The sequence below is a fragment of the Arachis stenosperma genome, chromosome 3 (assembly GCF_014773155.1).
Source record: "Arachis stenosperma cultivar V10309 chromosome 3, arast.V10309.gnm1.PFL2, whole genome shotgun sequence".
Taxonomy (NCBI): domain Eukaryota; kingdom Viridiplantae; phylum Streptophyta; class Magnoliopsida; order Fabales; family Fabaceae; genus Arachis; species Arachis stenosperma.
In genome coordinates this window covers 165944116-165959498 of record NC_080379.1, presented here as the reverse complement: position 1 = coordinate 165959498, position 15383 = coordinate 165944116, and the positions used below count along the sequence as shown (strand labels likewise).

Genomic DNA, 15383 nt, shown 5'->3' with positions numbered 1-15383 from the left:
AGGCCGAGCTATTACTTCAAACTCTCATACATGAAGGTCTGGATAGCGAAACAAAAGGAGATTACACAGATATATGGTAACTGTGAGGAGTCTTACAACAAGGTGCCGAGGTTGCTGCAAGCGCTGCAGAGTTGTTGTCCCAGAGTAACTGATCCAACTCCCAACGCCATCTGTGGACCCTCTGCTCGTGCTGGTCCCTGATCTGTTGCGTCATCACAATCAATATGTAGCACCTCGCATACTGTCGGAGGATGGCTGGGTTATCAGTATCGGGCAGCATCTGTTGAACACGATCCCAAAGCCATGTTAGTTTCAAGGAGAATGACTCCTTCCTCTGTGCCCCCTGCTGCTAGACTGGAGGAGGCCGGGCTTTGAGTAACCTCTCAACCAACTCCCAGGCCCCGATACTGTACCACGTGTGAAGTCACGAAAGCAACCACCCACGGACTCTCCATTAGCGCACAGCCCAAGGTGGTATGCGACATCTTGGAGGGTGATCGTGCACTCACCCACGACACGTGGTAGGTGTGGGTCTCTGGGCACCAACGTTCAATGAATGCTGTGATAAGGGAGTTGTCGAATACAAAATCCCTGAGCGGTAACACATCACCAAATCTGGCCTCCCTCAGGTATGGAACAATGGCGTTTAGTGGTGTGAGTGTGTGACTCGCTCTTCTCGGGAGAAGCAGGCGAGGCCTCTGGTAAACAATACAAATACCGAATCAAGAATTAATTTGGCTTATAAATAAACAATTCAAGCAAATAAACATAAATACTTAAATATAAATTTATTTACATCAAAAAGTTTATTTGAATAATAGAAATGCTTAGATAAATGATTAACTTTAACGTTTATTTTAATACAAATGAAAATATCTCCTAAGATAACTAATGACTACATTTTCTATTTTAATTAAGGAAAAGTATAAGGAGACAATAAGAGTAGTAAAAAAAATTAACGGTTCTCAGTTATCAATCTCACGTGAAGTTGACTGCATTTCAGTTTTCACTTCTAAAAAAATTAAGAAGTGTGCACGAATATAATAAATTTAATAAAATCAATTAATATTAAGCTATTGTTAGGATAACTAACTAAATATAAGTATTTTATTTTAAATTTGATCATAAAAATAAAATGACCTAATTTTATTTTTTAAAAAATTATAAGAATATATGAATTAAAATTAAGATTGCGACTCAATTATAATAAATAGAAAAAATTTTAAGTGTATCAAAAATACTAAAGTTTTAATTGTTTTAACTGTTGATGCAAATTATAAAAAATATATATAATATATATTAATTAAAATCAACGATTAAAATATGAAACGGTATTTTCAGTACACTTGAAACTCTTCCTAACAAATATAATTGTAACCTAAAGTTGTTTGATATGCTTCTAATTTTTTCATTAAAAAAGTGTTCCTAAAAATTATTCAATTACTTCACCTCTCATCACCTCTCATCCTAGCAGACCTTCCCTCCCATCACCTCTCATCCTCGCCGGCTCCTGCCCGCTGCTCACCATTCTCGCCGGCTATAGCTAGTTTCTCGCCTTCTCCTCTCCTTGTTGCTGACCTGTCACCATCTGCTCCCCGTCGCCGCAGCACCTTCTCCTTCTCCTCTTCCCAGTGCCACTGTCATCGTATTCTCCTTCACTCGGCACCGCGCCTTAGTCGTCTTTTCCAACATGTAAATCCCTCTCTTCTTTGATTTTGATTCGGTTTTAAGCTGGATTTCAAATCACATTTGCTTAATAAGAGCTTCTGTTTGGTCAGCAATCGTTTGAAATTAGCAATGATAAGGCAGGACTATATTGGGTAGAGTGTCAACCTTATATCAGAAGTTTACATTAGTTAGAACCAGGTATTGAAGTATTCTTTCACTAGTACCTTAATTTTTTGGTCTTGATGATGATTGATAATAAAATTTAATATTAGGTTTGTTATTTACATTACGTTATTGTTCAAAAGAAAAACAGTGGCTAGATGCATTACCTTAATGTCATAGAAATAATTTTAATTTTGTTTATTGTAACTATGAAGGTTTCATGTATTACATATATGATTAGACTAGATAGGCGCTGCTTAGCTCTTGTGTATGCATATATTATTATTATGTTGAGAAATGAGAAGTTTGAATTGAGATGCTAAAATAGAAGAATGAAGGCAAGAGATGGATCCAAAAGAAACTAGAACCTTGCTCATTTACCTTGGTCCATATAATTTATTTATTTATTTATTCTTGGGTTCTTTAGTTAAAGGCTGGCTTATATATGTGATTGAACTTGATAGTTCTGCTTAGGTCTGCATATAACTATGGCTCCTGCATATAGAGAGATAGGTTAAAAGAGAAGAATGAAGGAAAGAGAGGGAGCAAAAAGAGACAAGAACCTTGTCCTCCTTGAATGAAGCCACAACCTTGCCCGTTTCCTTCTTTTGAATGAAGCCAGAATTTTGCCATCTTCCTTTCCTGTAAAAAAAACCTAGCAGAGCAAAACATATGAAATGAGAAAAATTGGAAGAGAATAATGAGAGTTCCAACTCTCAACTCTACTTATATAAGGTAAATTTCTGTGAATTTTAATATTGACTAATATTTTAATATTTCAAACTTCTCGTGACTGTAATTCAGCTAATTTATTATTAATGTGCAGGTTCACTTTTTCAAATGTGCAGCAGAGAAAAAAGTGTCAAAGCCGAACGTAAACACTGACTACCTGCATGTTGATATCCCATTGCACATCACTGCACAACATTGCACATCTCATATCCCATTGTTTTCTTGCTACAATATTTCTGCCCATTTGTCTCAGCTTGACACCTCACCTTCATCTCCTCCTCGCTACATAATTTTATATTTAGTAGATTTGGCTATGCATTTGGGTCTGTTACCATCTGATATGTATCAAAGTGTTGGGGCAAGGCGCCTCCTATACCGCTCTCAGATAACACATTACGTGAAAGCAGGTCTCATTGACAATGCCATCAAGGTGTTCGACGAAATGACCCAATCAAACTGCCGCCTCTTCAGCCTTGACTACAACCGCTTCATCGGTGTCCTCCTCCGCCAGTCCCGCTTCGACCTTGCTGAGCACTACTACTTCCACCACGTCATCCCCCAGGGCTTCTCCCTCTCCCCATTCACCTATTCCCGCTTCATTTCTGCCCTCTGCAGTGTCAGGAATTTCACCCTCATCAACAAGCTCCTCCGTGACATGGAAGCACTCGGTTGCATCCCTGACATATGGGCCTTCAATATCTACTTGGACCTCTTGTGTCGCGATCATCGGTTGGACGATGCTCTGGAACTTTTCCATTGCTTGTCCCGCAAGGGAAGAGAGCCTGATATTGTTAGTTACACTGTCCTCATTGATGCACTGTGCAAGTCTCGCCGGTTCAATGAGGCTGCGGGGTTTTGGCGAGGTTTGATTGATAAGGGGCTGAAACCTGATGCTAAGGCTTGTGGTGCTCTTGTGATTGGTTTGTGTTCTGGTGGTCATGTTGATTTGGCTTATGAGCTAGTTGTTGAGGCGATCAAGGGTGGTGTGGAGGTTAATAGTTTGGTTTATAATGCTTTGATTGGTGGGTATTGTAGGGCAGGGAAGATTGATAAGGCGCTCACAATTAAGGCGTTTATGAGCAAGAATGGGTGTCTGCCGGACTTGGTGACTTATAATACCTTGTTGAATTATTGTTGTAATGAGCTTATGTTGGATGAGGCAGTTAGGTTAGTACAGTCAATGGAGACGAGTGGTGTGGAGCCAGATTTGTATAGTTATAATGAGCTGTTAAAGGTTTTTTGTAAGGCTAACCAAATGGAAAGAGCTTATTGGATTATGGTAAATAGGATGCAGGTTAAAGGGTTGTGTGATGTTGTTTCTTACAATACCATTATCGATGCGTTTTGTAAGGCACACCAGACTGGGAGGGCTTATAACTTGTTTAAGGAAATGTATAGGAAGGGGATTCAACCCGATGTAGTGACTTTCACAATCATTATAAAAGCATTTCTGAGAGAAGGTAGTTCTACTGTGGCCAAGAAGCATCTTGATCAAATGACCAAGATGGATATTGCTCCTGATCAAGTATTCTATACGACAATAGTGGATCACATGTGCAAGACTGGAAAAATTGATACGGCTCATAGCATTTTCCGTGACATGGTGGAGAATGGTATAACTCCAGATGTCGTCTCTTACAATGCCCTCATAAATGGGTTTTGCAAGGCTTCTCGAGTTACAGATGCTATGCATCTATATGATGAAATGCAAGCGAAAGAATTCCATCCTGATGCGGTAACTTTCAAGTTGATAGTTGGAGGGCTTATAAGGGAAAACAAGCTTTCAGATGCCTGTAAGGTTTGGGACCAGATGATGGAAAAGGGCTTTACACTCGACAGTCATGTTTCTCAGACCCTGATCAGTGCCCTTCAATTGAGTAATGCCACATAAACATGACATTGGTTAATGCCATCATCACACGTTCCTTTCTAATGGAAAACTGGCCTAATCGTTTGCTCGGAAAATTGCATGTGAAAGCTTGGCAACATGTTGAAGTGGTACCCTTTCTGCATGTTATGGCACCTGCAAATCTGTTTATCCCTTTTCTATGTTGCTCACGGTGCAATCCCATACCATGACTGTTTACTTGCTGCTCATGCTTTTGGACACTGAAACATACTACTGATTCACTGGCCAGTCTATATTAAAGGATCCAAGGCCACCCACCAAGCGTGGTTCAGTAATGGTTTTCTGCCACAAATGGAGATGCTGGTGTGCAGGTTTTGCTTCATACTGCCAACTGACTATTTACATGATGGATTGTTTGTCAATACTCAATGTGATATAGGGCAAGTAGTTAGTTTCCCTTTGGCCATTTTTATACATGGGGAGCTATGCACCTGTTCCTTGGTTTCATCTACCACAAGCTAGTGTCAGTACCAATTGATTGAAATCACTCTAGCTACATACTTACGTCCCCTAGTTGTCTTCCTTCAGATAGAGGATGGCTTTGAGTTAGTTTTACTTTGCTCCTTTACTATTGGGGTAAATCCTTGGCTTGTGGCTATTCAATTCAGTTTGAGTCATATTCAGCCTTGCATATCAGAAAAGTTGATGATGAACATTTTATGTTGTTTTATGGCTCTATACATATGAACAACAATATAGCACTCATTTTAATAAAAACTTATTTTTACTGCCTTCTGTGATATATGGCAGAGCATAAGTTTGATTGGAGAAACACATTCATTGGTGATGTTGTTACCTACACTGAGTTCCTTGCTACCTTTCTTCCTGTCATCCATGCAAATTGTTGAGCAATAAATTCAAAGTTTTATACCCCAAGCGTCCTGGGACTTATAATACCAAATTGATAGTTTATTATTTGTGCATATTTCTAGACTCACATAACTCACCAGAAGAATATGGAAAACGAGGAGTGCTAGGGAACCAGCAACTTTTGTGATTTGTAGCCATCAAATAGCCATCAATGATGATTTTAATGGTGTGAGATTTTATCCAATGGCTCACTTTTCTTTGTTGGTTACATGCTGGCCAGAATTTAATAAAGTTGTTGGCCCCCTAGACTTTTCCTATGGTAAACATACAATCCGGTCTACTAAGTAGCCTTGTTAGGTTTTGTATTCAAGTTTATTAGATATTTAGATTATGGAAAACTGTGAATGTTGCCCCAATTTATGTGTTACTTTATTACTTGATTACTTCTCATATTCATAGTTTTGAATTAGCATATAAGAACCTTTTTCTTTTTTTTTTTCCCAGATTATAATGTTAAATTGAAACTTGGATGACCTATACTAATATTAGTTTGGGCAATCTTTGATGTTTTTGTCTCTATCTGCAGCAAGGAACTTCAGGCTTCTTAAAAGAAACATCACCCAAATGGTTTCACTTGTCCAAGTATGTTTTTGTTTAATTGCAGCATATTATTTTTCTTAGAAAAGTTACTAATGATCCTTGATACTATTTTTGTATTTTTCATTTTTTGGTCCCTGCTGCAACTCCTATATGAAAGTATGAAACAAAATAAGACTATATGAAAGTACAAAACAAAATAAGGCAATAAAGGAAAAATTTGTTTGCGAATGATTTGACAAGAGCATACTTTCTGAAGGGCTTCCGAAGCAATGAAGAATGATCAGTAACCACCAAATCTTTGTTTCATTTGGTAAATGTCACTTTTCGATGAACTATTTTATTTACCCATGTATTCAAGAGAATCTTATTTTGGGGGAAAAAAGGACTCCTTTCTTGAAGCAGTTGCATTCAGTTAGGTAAGCATCAAGGTGCAAATAAATGGTTATTCGTCAAAGCTAAGTTTGAAAATGGTGGTTTCTTATGGTGTCTCCTTTTCCTCTTTGCGGGTATGAAACAAAAATGCGTGAAGCAGAACAAATTTACAGATGTAGATCCTCGGCTGCAAACTGTCATTTGTATGTGATTTCTCCTGTGACAACTCAGTACAAGATTGGAGAACTGAGAATTGTTGATATTATTCACCAAATCTTGTTGCATGAATGCTTAGTAGTTATCAATGTCCAGCTAGTGAGTCTGGGTGAACTTCCAAGTTTCTGGGTTTGGTTCCTCACATTTCTTACAGCTATTTTGAGTGGTAGTTTGGGGGTTGGAGGGAATGGAGGAAGAATAGTTGAAGTAGAAGGCATCGTTGTTGACTACATAATTCTGGAAGTAATGTCTTCTGTTCAGAAATTTGAAGATAACTTATGCCTGCAACTGTTGAAGCAGTTACCGCAATTTTCATGGAACCGGGAAATTAAAGTGGTAGCTGTTCGATTCAGTATTTTACGAAGGGAGGTACTCTAACACAGATTAAAAGAGTGAAGAGATACAGAGAAAAGGAAAAAAAATAACATGATTGTGTAATTTTCTTTTAATGATACTCCTAAAGGATCTATGTATCCTATGTATCGTATGAATATGTATGTGGGCACTCGCCTTTTACGAATTCATATTTATTTCTTTATCATTTGAATGAAGGTGGTTGTTCCCATACATATTTCTATAATGTAGAGAGGTAGAGTGACAGAGAGAAATCAATGTCAGTCCTTTTTTAAAGAAGACATTCGGTATATTATGCACACTTTTATTATGTACGTGACTTTCCACCTTGAATGAATGCTTCCATTTGTGTTTTCATTAATGAATGCTCCCTCTTAAAAACTGTGCTGATTCCTCGGGTAGTCGGGTATATTGGGTGTTTTTAACTTAATAAGGTTGTAGAGTTTGTCATTCGTGTTTGTGGTCCATGTATTTTGGACCATAGTAGGGGGAAGGTATCTTTTGCAATTAGTGTAGTTGGCTTGTAAATTGTCATAGAAGAAACTCAAAGTGCTCGTGATTGTTTAAGCCTTGCCTCATTAGGACCTTTCGGCACTCATTTAATTTTAAATTAATATATCTCTGAACTGAAATTATGAGGCTCATTTGTGATCATTGCGGAATCTTTTATTCCAAAATTCCTTCCCACATGTAAACTTGCACAAGGTTTTTTCTTCGCCAGTGCTGATTTTCCATATAAATCTAAGCCATTCACGAGCCTGGCAAAAATTTTAGCATGCAACATAGACATACCACTTTATGTTAGAAAAACACAAATCGGCTTAATACTTAAAAGCGAGAAAAACACACTGTCCCACATACTTGGCTTATGTTTGATTCCTTACCTTTACATGAATCATCCTTGAAGTTCTGATGAAGTCATTCTCATTTCCTTTATAACTTTGATTTTTGTTTTGGGTTTAATCCTCCTCCTTTTACACTAGCTTAATAGCAATAACATAGTATTTGTCACTCTGTTTGTCTTCATTTCCCCACTTCATTTTCCGTTAACAACCATGTCTCGCCGAGAAACCAACCCTCATTTTTCTAGACCACCACCGCGAGGACATCCCGAAGATCATCGGCAGTCACCTATTCTATTCGTACCAGCCTCAGAACACCATGGCCAATATCCACCACCGGCACATGGAGTAGCACCTACGCAACAAGAAGATCCCCCTTACCACCCTCATTTTCCATTGCAACCGCGACCACAAGAACATCCCTATCCATTGCGGCCCCAGACGCAAGGACCACCACCACCACCACCTACCTCAAAAGCGCCGACCCGTGACAAGCGTAGCAAACCACAACAACAACCACCACCACCACCAGAATCTGGACGAAGGAAGCGGCAAGAAGGTTTAGCTTACCCACCAAGCAAGCAAAAGGTAAAAATTAGTGAGCCATCATCTTCCAAGCCTCCCGTTGTCACCCCAGTGCTACCCCCACTTAGCCTCTCTCCTGAGCCTCGGCAGCAACTTCGTGAACCTCACAGCCCCAAGCAAAAGCAGAGACATGATGGGCCGCGGCACCACCGCCCTCCATGGTTGCCTCCGCCGAAAAAGTCCAACCCTCTAACATGGTGTGGTGCTGTGTTATGCGTAATATTTTGGCTGATCATAATCATAGGAGGGTTGATAGTCCTAATAGTGTACCTTGTTTTTCGCCCCCAGAGCCCTCATTTCGACATATCTGGTGTCACCCTGAATGCTGCATACCTGGACTTTGGATATATGCTCAATGCTGATATCACCATTCTTGCAAACTTCACAAATCCAAACAAGAAGGTTCATGTAGACTTCAGCACAGTGAGCATCTATCTATATTACGGAAATACCCTCATTGCAACTCAATATGTGGAACCTTTCTCTGCTGCAAGGGCTCAGTCAAGGTTTGCATATATTCACATGGTGACTAGTCAAGTTAAGCTGCCACTGGGAGAGAGCCAGCGCATAGTGAAGCAAATGGAAAGCAATGGAGTTTTGTTGAGTGTGAGGGGTGTTTTCAGAGCAAGGTCTAAACTGGGAAGCATCTTAAGGTATTCATATAACCTCTATGGCCTCTGTAATCTCATGGTCACGCGCCCGCCAGATGGGGTTTTGCTTAAAAAGAAATGCAGAACGAAACGCTGAAGCACCATATTCTTTTTTGTCCTTCTATATTGGGGGGTGTTTTTGGTTCTACTTAGTTTCACCATATTCTTCTTCTTCAAATAGCAGCTTAATTGGGTTAACCTTTGTCGTCTTATTTATTTATTTCTTTTTTGCTAAGTGAAGAGCTACAAATTTGTATTCAACCATTCATATTCTTTTTCTTCTCCAGTCCACATATCAGGGATTACTTGTATCCTTGTTCAAAATTTCTTTGTGATGCAGGGCTTTTAAATTTTACATGAACGCCTTGCCCAATAGTAATAAATCTGAAATCCACAACACGACAGACTGAAACTCAACTCGATATGTATAGCTAGCGCTTATATTTTTGTAACCAGAGAACAACCAAGTAAATAGCTGCTGATCATGGTGTCATGTAGCTTCTGAATAATTAGAATATTTGAACAACAATTACTAACAATCAGAGTGGCGCAGCGGAAGCGTGGTGGGCCCATAACCCACAGGTCCCTGGATCGAAACCTGGCTCTGATATAACAGAGAAGCTTCCTAATCTTTTCGAATGGGTTAATTATAATGTATACTTAGCATTAATCACTTTTTTAAACCAAGAGAAGTGGGTAACTTAATATACTTTACTTAATGAAGACAGCCCCACTATTAAAAATTTAAAATAAAATTGCTCCCTCCACTGTTCGATTGTCTGTTGTCTGTATAACGAAGTTTCCTACCTACCATTCTTCCCTCTCCTCTCCAATTTTATCCCCTATGCTGTCGCCTACGGTGGTAACTCACGAAACTGCCCTTTCAAAGAGAGGCTTGCCGCTTGCGCAAAAATATTGCCTACGTGGCACCATCCTACCCCTCAATTCTGTCACACTCATTTGCATAGGACACCACCCAATCCTTTCTTTTCCTTTCCCCCGAGTTATTTTTCTTATTCGAATTATAAAAGGAATGAAATAATCATATACCCTAAAAATAAAAAAGAAAACGAAAGAAAATCGAGTATCCCAAATCCCAATTCCTGGAACGGAGTGGTTGGTAGTGTGCGGTGCGGTGTTTCCTTCTTCTTCGTCATCTTCAGGTTCCCAATTACACGACACCATGATCATGTCCTTTCAATTCGCAACCAATAACAACAGCATCATCGTCTATTCATCAGCAACCTAAAATTCTAAACCTAAAAACACTACTCCATTAGATTTTAATTTCAGACTATAATTTCTTCAACGTTTTTCGTCTTCGCTTCAATTCCTAGGGTTTATCGTTATTCTTATATGTTATTAAATTAAATGGCTGCCGCCGGCAACGAGGATGCCGACGCGGTGCTCAGCGACGTCGAGGACGAAGCCGGCGATCCTGGTCCGATCGCAACAAAAGCTCCGTCGCTGGAAGACGTCTCCGTCGAGAAACTACGGGAGCTTCTAGGCGAGCTTGATCGGGAGCGCCAGGCGCGTCTCGCCGCCGAGAACTCCAGGTCCGAACTTCAGGTGTCGTTCAACCGCCTGAAAGCGCTGGCGCAGGAGGCAATCAAGAAGCGCGACGAGTTCGCCAGGCACCGTGATGACGCCGTTCGCGAGCGCGACGAGGCGCTGAGGAAGAACGACGCCGTTTCCTTGGAACTGGCAGAATCTAAGAAAGCAAAGGACGAGGTTGCAAAGCAGTTGGAAGAGGTTGCGAGGGAGAGGGATTCACTAAGATCGGAGATTGGGAATTCAAGGCACATGCTTGAGACTGGCATGGAGAAGATTTCCGCCAAGGTCAGCAGCTTCAAGAATTTCGGGCCTAATGGGCTTCCACGGTCGCAGAAGTACACCGGCCTCGCAGCCGTGGCTTATGGTGTGATCAAGAGATCCAACGAGATCGTTGAAGAGCTCTTGAAACAGAACGATGCGACTTTGAAGTCTAGGAACGAGACTAGGGAACAGATGGAGCAGCGGAATTACGAGATTGCCATTGAGGTTTCTCAGCTTGAAGCAACAATTAGTGGACTCAGGGATGAGGTTGCAAAGCAAGGTTCCTCAATTGAGGGTTTGGAGAAGGACTTGGCTGATAGGGATAGGAAGTTGAGCGAGATGGAACATGAGATGAAGGAGAAGTTGAGGGAGGGACAAGGTGAAGCATCACGGTTGAAGGAGTTTCTTGTTGAGTGTGAGGATAAGTTGAGTAAATTGGAGGCGAGGATGGAATCAATGCGGCCATTGTTGATTGATCAGTTGAGCTTTGTTTCAAAGATTCATAATCAAATTTGTAATGTTGTTAGGATATTAGATGATCAGAATAGCTCGGAGCTTTCTGAGTCGTTGTTTGTGCCGCAAGAAACTGATGTTGAGGAGAATATACGTGCCTCTTTGGCTGGCATGGAGTCTATATTTGAGTTGACTAGGATTGTTGTTCAAAAGGCAAAAGATTTGATTGAGGATAAGGATCGTGAAATTAAGAGATTGGATGAGACCGTAACTCGTTTAGTTAAGGAAAAGGATCAAATTGGCTCCTTGCTAAGGAGTGCTTTGTCAAAGAGGATGAAATCCGATCCATCTTCGAGAAAGAATGAGCTGTTTAAGGCTGCAGAGAATGGATTGAGAGAGGCTGGGATAGATTTCAAATTCAGTAAGGTTCTTGGGGATGGAAACGATGCAGTTTCAAATGACAAGACAGAGTTAAGTGAAAAAGAGGAGGACGAAATATACTCTCTGGTGAAGTGTTCATTTTGTTTCTTGATTCTTGGTGAAACAAATTGTTTTCATCTCAGTTTGCAGCTTTTAAGGTTCCTTGGAGTTAATGAGTTCTTTATGCCTACATTGTGCACAGGCTGGAGCATTGGAGCATGTTGTAAAGTCATCTCAGCTTGAAATCATTAATCTCCACCATACTGTCGACGAATTAAGGTACTTAACATTAATCAGAACCAAATCCGGTGTTATTTTCTAGGTTTCCTATTTGGAGGTTGATAAATGAAAATCTTAACCTTATTCCCATTGTTCACTGAAAAACTTGCTTATTTGGTTTCCTAGTTGCGCTGACTTAATCTTTAATTTTTTGTGTTTTCTTAACTGCATTAAGGGCAGAGTTGAGTTTACTTAAGCAGCACATAGAAGCTCAAGCTAAAGAGCTTGACCATAGAATGCACCGGATAGAGGAACTTGAAGAGAAGGAGAGAGTAGCTAATGAAAATGTAAGTTTAGATATGTGACTGTAAGCTTAATTTTATCTAGTTTCCATGACAATGGTTGGTTTTATTCTGATATATATATGGTGTAGAACGTAGACTTGTCTTGGCCCTACAGTGGATGATTAGGGAGGGATATTTGATTGTTGGTATTTGTTTTAACCAAGTATCAAGTTGGTCAATTTGTGTGTTGTAGATTGAGGGGCTAATGATGGACATTGCTGCTGCCGAAGAAGAAATTAACAGATGGAAAGTGGCAGCAGAGCAAGAAGCTGCTGCAGGTAGAGGTGTTGAACAAGAATTTGTGGCACAGGTATGTTAGCAATATTTGTTTCCATGTTTGCTATATGTGGAGGGTTTCATAGAACATAGTTGAAAAATCACTTTTGAGAGCAGTTCTCGCTCTATCTCTTCCTTCAGTTGTGAAATGGTGAAGTGAGTATTTCAATATTCACAGTTGATTAAAAATGAATTCTGATTGATAGTCATACCTTGTTTCCATGAATTCCATTACTGCAATCTAGAATCATATTTTGTGCATTCATTCGATATCATTACACTTATGCTGGACAAATTTATTACTGTAAATATAGCAGGTTGCTATTTTAAGTTGCGATACAAAACCTCCTACCATGATCAGTGTTTAATGAAATTATTTGTGTTTTGTTCTGCATTTGCAAACTTGCCCTGTTAAAGTTGATTTTTCATACAAGTTATTTGGAACTGAAGTGATCTTTTACCTTTGGTATAAAGACTGAGACATAAATGTTACACCAACTGTAAAAGCAAAAAACTATTGCTTTATAGTAAAAATCAATGATCAATAATGATGCTTTTCAAACTGGGTTTAAAACGAAGTAAAGATCAACCCAAATAAGTAAAAAGTCCAGCAAGTACGCTGCAAATCTTCTGATAGTACTGGTTCAGAGTTAACACAGAATAATAAAAGATAAGTGGGAAAAGAACGAGTGCATGTGATCACCTATTTGTTCTCTGGAATCTGGGTTGACGTAGAGGAAGACAATTATAGGTACAGCCAGAGGTATTTGAGAGACCCTCTCCCAATTCCTGCTGTTAAATTCCCATCCAATCCTTTTCTACTTTTAACTGTTTCCTTTTGTTATTGTATGCTCATCAGAGCACCAATGCTTATTGCCCTGACCCTCTTCTTTGGCTTGTAGTATAGACCCATTTAGTAATTGGTTTACTATGTATTCCACTATTCGTATTCCTAGTCATAATTGTTGGTTTCAAATTTCTAGTTGTCAGCACTGAAGCAGGAACTTGAAGAAGCAAAGCAATCCATGTTAGAGTCAGAGAAGAAACTAAAATTCAAGGAAGAGACTGCAGCTGCTGCCATGGCTGCAAGAGATGCGGCTGAGAAATCTCTCAAGTTGGCAGACTTGAGGGCATCTAGACTAAGGGACAGAGTGGAGGAGCTTACTCATCAGCTCGAAGAGTTTGAGAACCGGGAAGATTCAAGGGGTCAAAACAGGCCTAGATATGTATGCTGGCCATGGCAGTGGCTTGGCATGGACTATGTAGGAGTTCAGCGTCGGCCTGAAACGCAACAGGAGGCTTCTAACGAAATGGAGCTCTCAGAACCCCTCTTATAGTTGGATCTTTTTTATGATCTTCATTTATTTTCTTTTCTTTCAATCTTTTTCTTTTCTTGGTGTATTTATGTTGATTTCTTCAAGTTTATGCCATAAATTCGTAGCTTATAGCAACAGGTTCCCACACACGCAATGCAGCAACGGTGGTGTTTAGTACCATCTTGGTTGTCCTGTACAATCCTTTCATTTGAGTAATTTGCACATACATTTTCATTACATGACACGAACCGAAGAGTCTAGATTTGCAGTCTTGTTTGCCCAATAAACACATTATACATTACCCCATTCTGTCCACTTTTGATGGAAGACAATGCCCTCATTTTGACTGGTACGGGATATGTCGTTTACCAACCTTCAAATGGAAGATATTGGGCAAAGTTAACGGTCAACAACACTGTCAAGCTTTTGTGTCTTGCACCGGTACAAATGTCAATTGAGTTACCATTTAACACCAAGTATATAAGTACTAGTTATGCGATGGGATGGTTATAGGTAATTAGGTATATATTCGACTTTATTAGACTTGAGTTCGAGGTTGTTCGAGGTTTTGAATTTTTTGAGATTTCCTGATGTAATATATTTCACTCATGGTTCAATTGTGCGGCGGCATATGTGAAAGATGTGGTATTTATTATCACAATTATGCCATTCACCTTTTATGATATCTATAATTTAGTATGTAACTTTTGTCTAACTTAATTTTTTAATTAATTTTAAATATTTAATAATTATTTATTTTTATATTTTTAAAATTAAATATTAATTTATAAATTTTTTAATAAATTAGGCAAATATTTTTAGATACTATAACAATCACTTTTTTATTAATTGTCCTGGAGATCCAAATTCCTAGAGCTTAAGATGCCATACGGGTCAAATTGAATGTGAGCGAAAAGTGGGAAGAAGAAAGCGACAGTTAGGTTGTGTTAGGATTGTCTCTCAACTAGAAATATGGAGAATTGGAGATAAAGAAATAGACATGGATATTTTGTTTTTATTCTTAAACAGTACAAAATTATAAGAATTTGCCGTTTTTAAAATAAAAAATTAGTTATTTCTGTATTTGTTTTTACGTCTAAGGAGATTCTTAATCTTTATTATTTCTTCCTTTTTTTTCTCCTAAAGCAATATTCAAAAGCATTTGAAGAGGTAAAAACAATTCATGTGACTCGGTGGTTGTTTCTTAACCCAGTTACCCACGTAATTGTTTACCTAATCTTAGGGAATAAGAAACGACAAGTCGACAACATAAAATATGAGAATGCATATGCATACACAATTATGGATGTTTCGTGATAAAGATCATCCATCATACCTAACCTAAATTCGTCCGTCTAAAAAAAAAAAAAAAAAAGCACTATATATTCCTTCAGTATTTTTTTTTTTTTTTTTGAAAGGAAATAAGCTCAATACATTAAATGGAGCATATAAGAGACAAGTATGAACTTTAGTAACATCTATATTATCTCCGGCATAGTCATCAATAACATGGGTTACTTTTACACCAGTCTTTAGAGCAACAAAATCACCTAGCAACACAGTCCACTATACCGGTTGACTTATTCTGAAAAATAAACTCATTTCTACACAGTCAGATATTCCATATAACGGAGAAAAAC

The 15383-nt window shown here is 38.9% G+C and overlaps 3 protein-coding genes across 15 annotated transcripts; all 3 read left to right on the top strand.

Annotated features, from left to right (window-relative positions):
- The first annotated feature begins 1455 nt into the window (after nt 1–1455).
- LOC130966522 (pentatricopeptide repeat-containing protein At1g13040, mitochondrial) lies at nt 1456–7303 on the top strand. Of its 13 annotated transcripts, none has more exons than XR_009081282.1 (6): nt 1456–1692; nt 1779–1866; nt 2305–2565; nt 2657–4782; nt 5868–5923; nt 6138–7303. XR_009081282.1 is itself a non-coding variant. In XM_057891341.1 (4 exons), the coding sequence occupies exon 4, from the start codon at nt 2876–2878 to the stop codon at nt 4451–4453; it is 1578 nt and encodes a 525-aa protein (XP_057747324.1). In that variant the 5' UTR covers nt 1456–1692; nt 1779–1866; nt 2305–2565; nt 2657–2875; the 3' UTR covers nt 4454–5806. The 13 variants fall into 13 exon arrangements, 1 of the variants encoding a protein (XP_057747324.1); XR_009081281.1 differs by having other exon boundaries at nt 6039–7303; XR_009081280.1 differs by having other exon boundaries at nt 2657–5047.
- A 575-nt stretch (nt 7304–7878) lies between these two features.
- On the top strand, nt 7879–9080 carry LOC130967230 (proline-rich receptor-like protein kinase PERK9). The gene has a single exon (XM_057892043.1). It carries the CDS (start codon nt 7879–7881, stop codon nt 8995–8997), a length of 1119 nt encoding a protein of 372 aa, XP_057748026.1. The 3' UTR covers nt 8998–9080.
- An 886-nt stretch (nt 9081–9966) lies between these two features.
- Nucleotides 9967–14447, top strand: LOC130968371 (uncharacterized). The gene is made up of 5 exons (XM_057893600.1): nt 9967–11675; nt 11791–11867; nt 12043–12154; nt 12345–12461; nt 13411–14447. Exons 1-5 carry the CDS (start codon nt 10272–10274, stop codon nt 13762–13764), a joined length of 2064 nt encoding a protein of 687 aa, XP_057749583.1. The 5' UTR covers nt 9967–10271; the 3' UTR covers nt 13765–14447.
- Nucleotides 14448–15383: the final 936 nt, after the last annotated feature.

Excerpts from the sequence above, each read along its gene's own strand:
- LOC130966522 (XM_057891341.1), top strand. The coding sequence starts at position 2,876 with ATGCATTTGGGTCTGTTACCATCTGATATGTATCAAAGTGTTGGGGCA.
- LOC130967230 (XM_057892043.1), top strand. The coding sequence starts at position 7,879 with ATGTCTCGCCGAGAAACCAACCCTCATTTTTCTAGACCACCACCGCGA.
- LOC130968371 (XM_057893600.1), top strand. The coding sequence starts at position 10,272 with ATGGCTGCCGCCGGCAACGAGGATGCCGACGCGGTGCTCAGCGACGTC. Across the intron at positions 11,868-12,042 it reads CATACTGTCGACGAATTAAG|GGCAGAGTTGAGTTTACTTA; the intron begins GTACTTAACATT and ends AACTGCATTAAG. Across the intron at positions 12,462-13,410 it reads AACAAGAATTTGTGGCACAG|TTGTCAGCACTGAAGCAGGA; the intron begins GTATGTTAGCAA and ends TCAAATTTCTAG.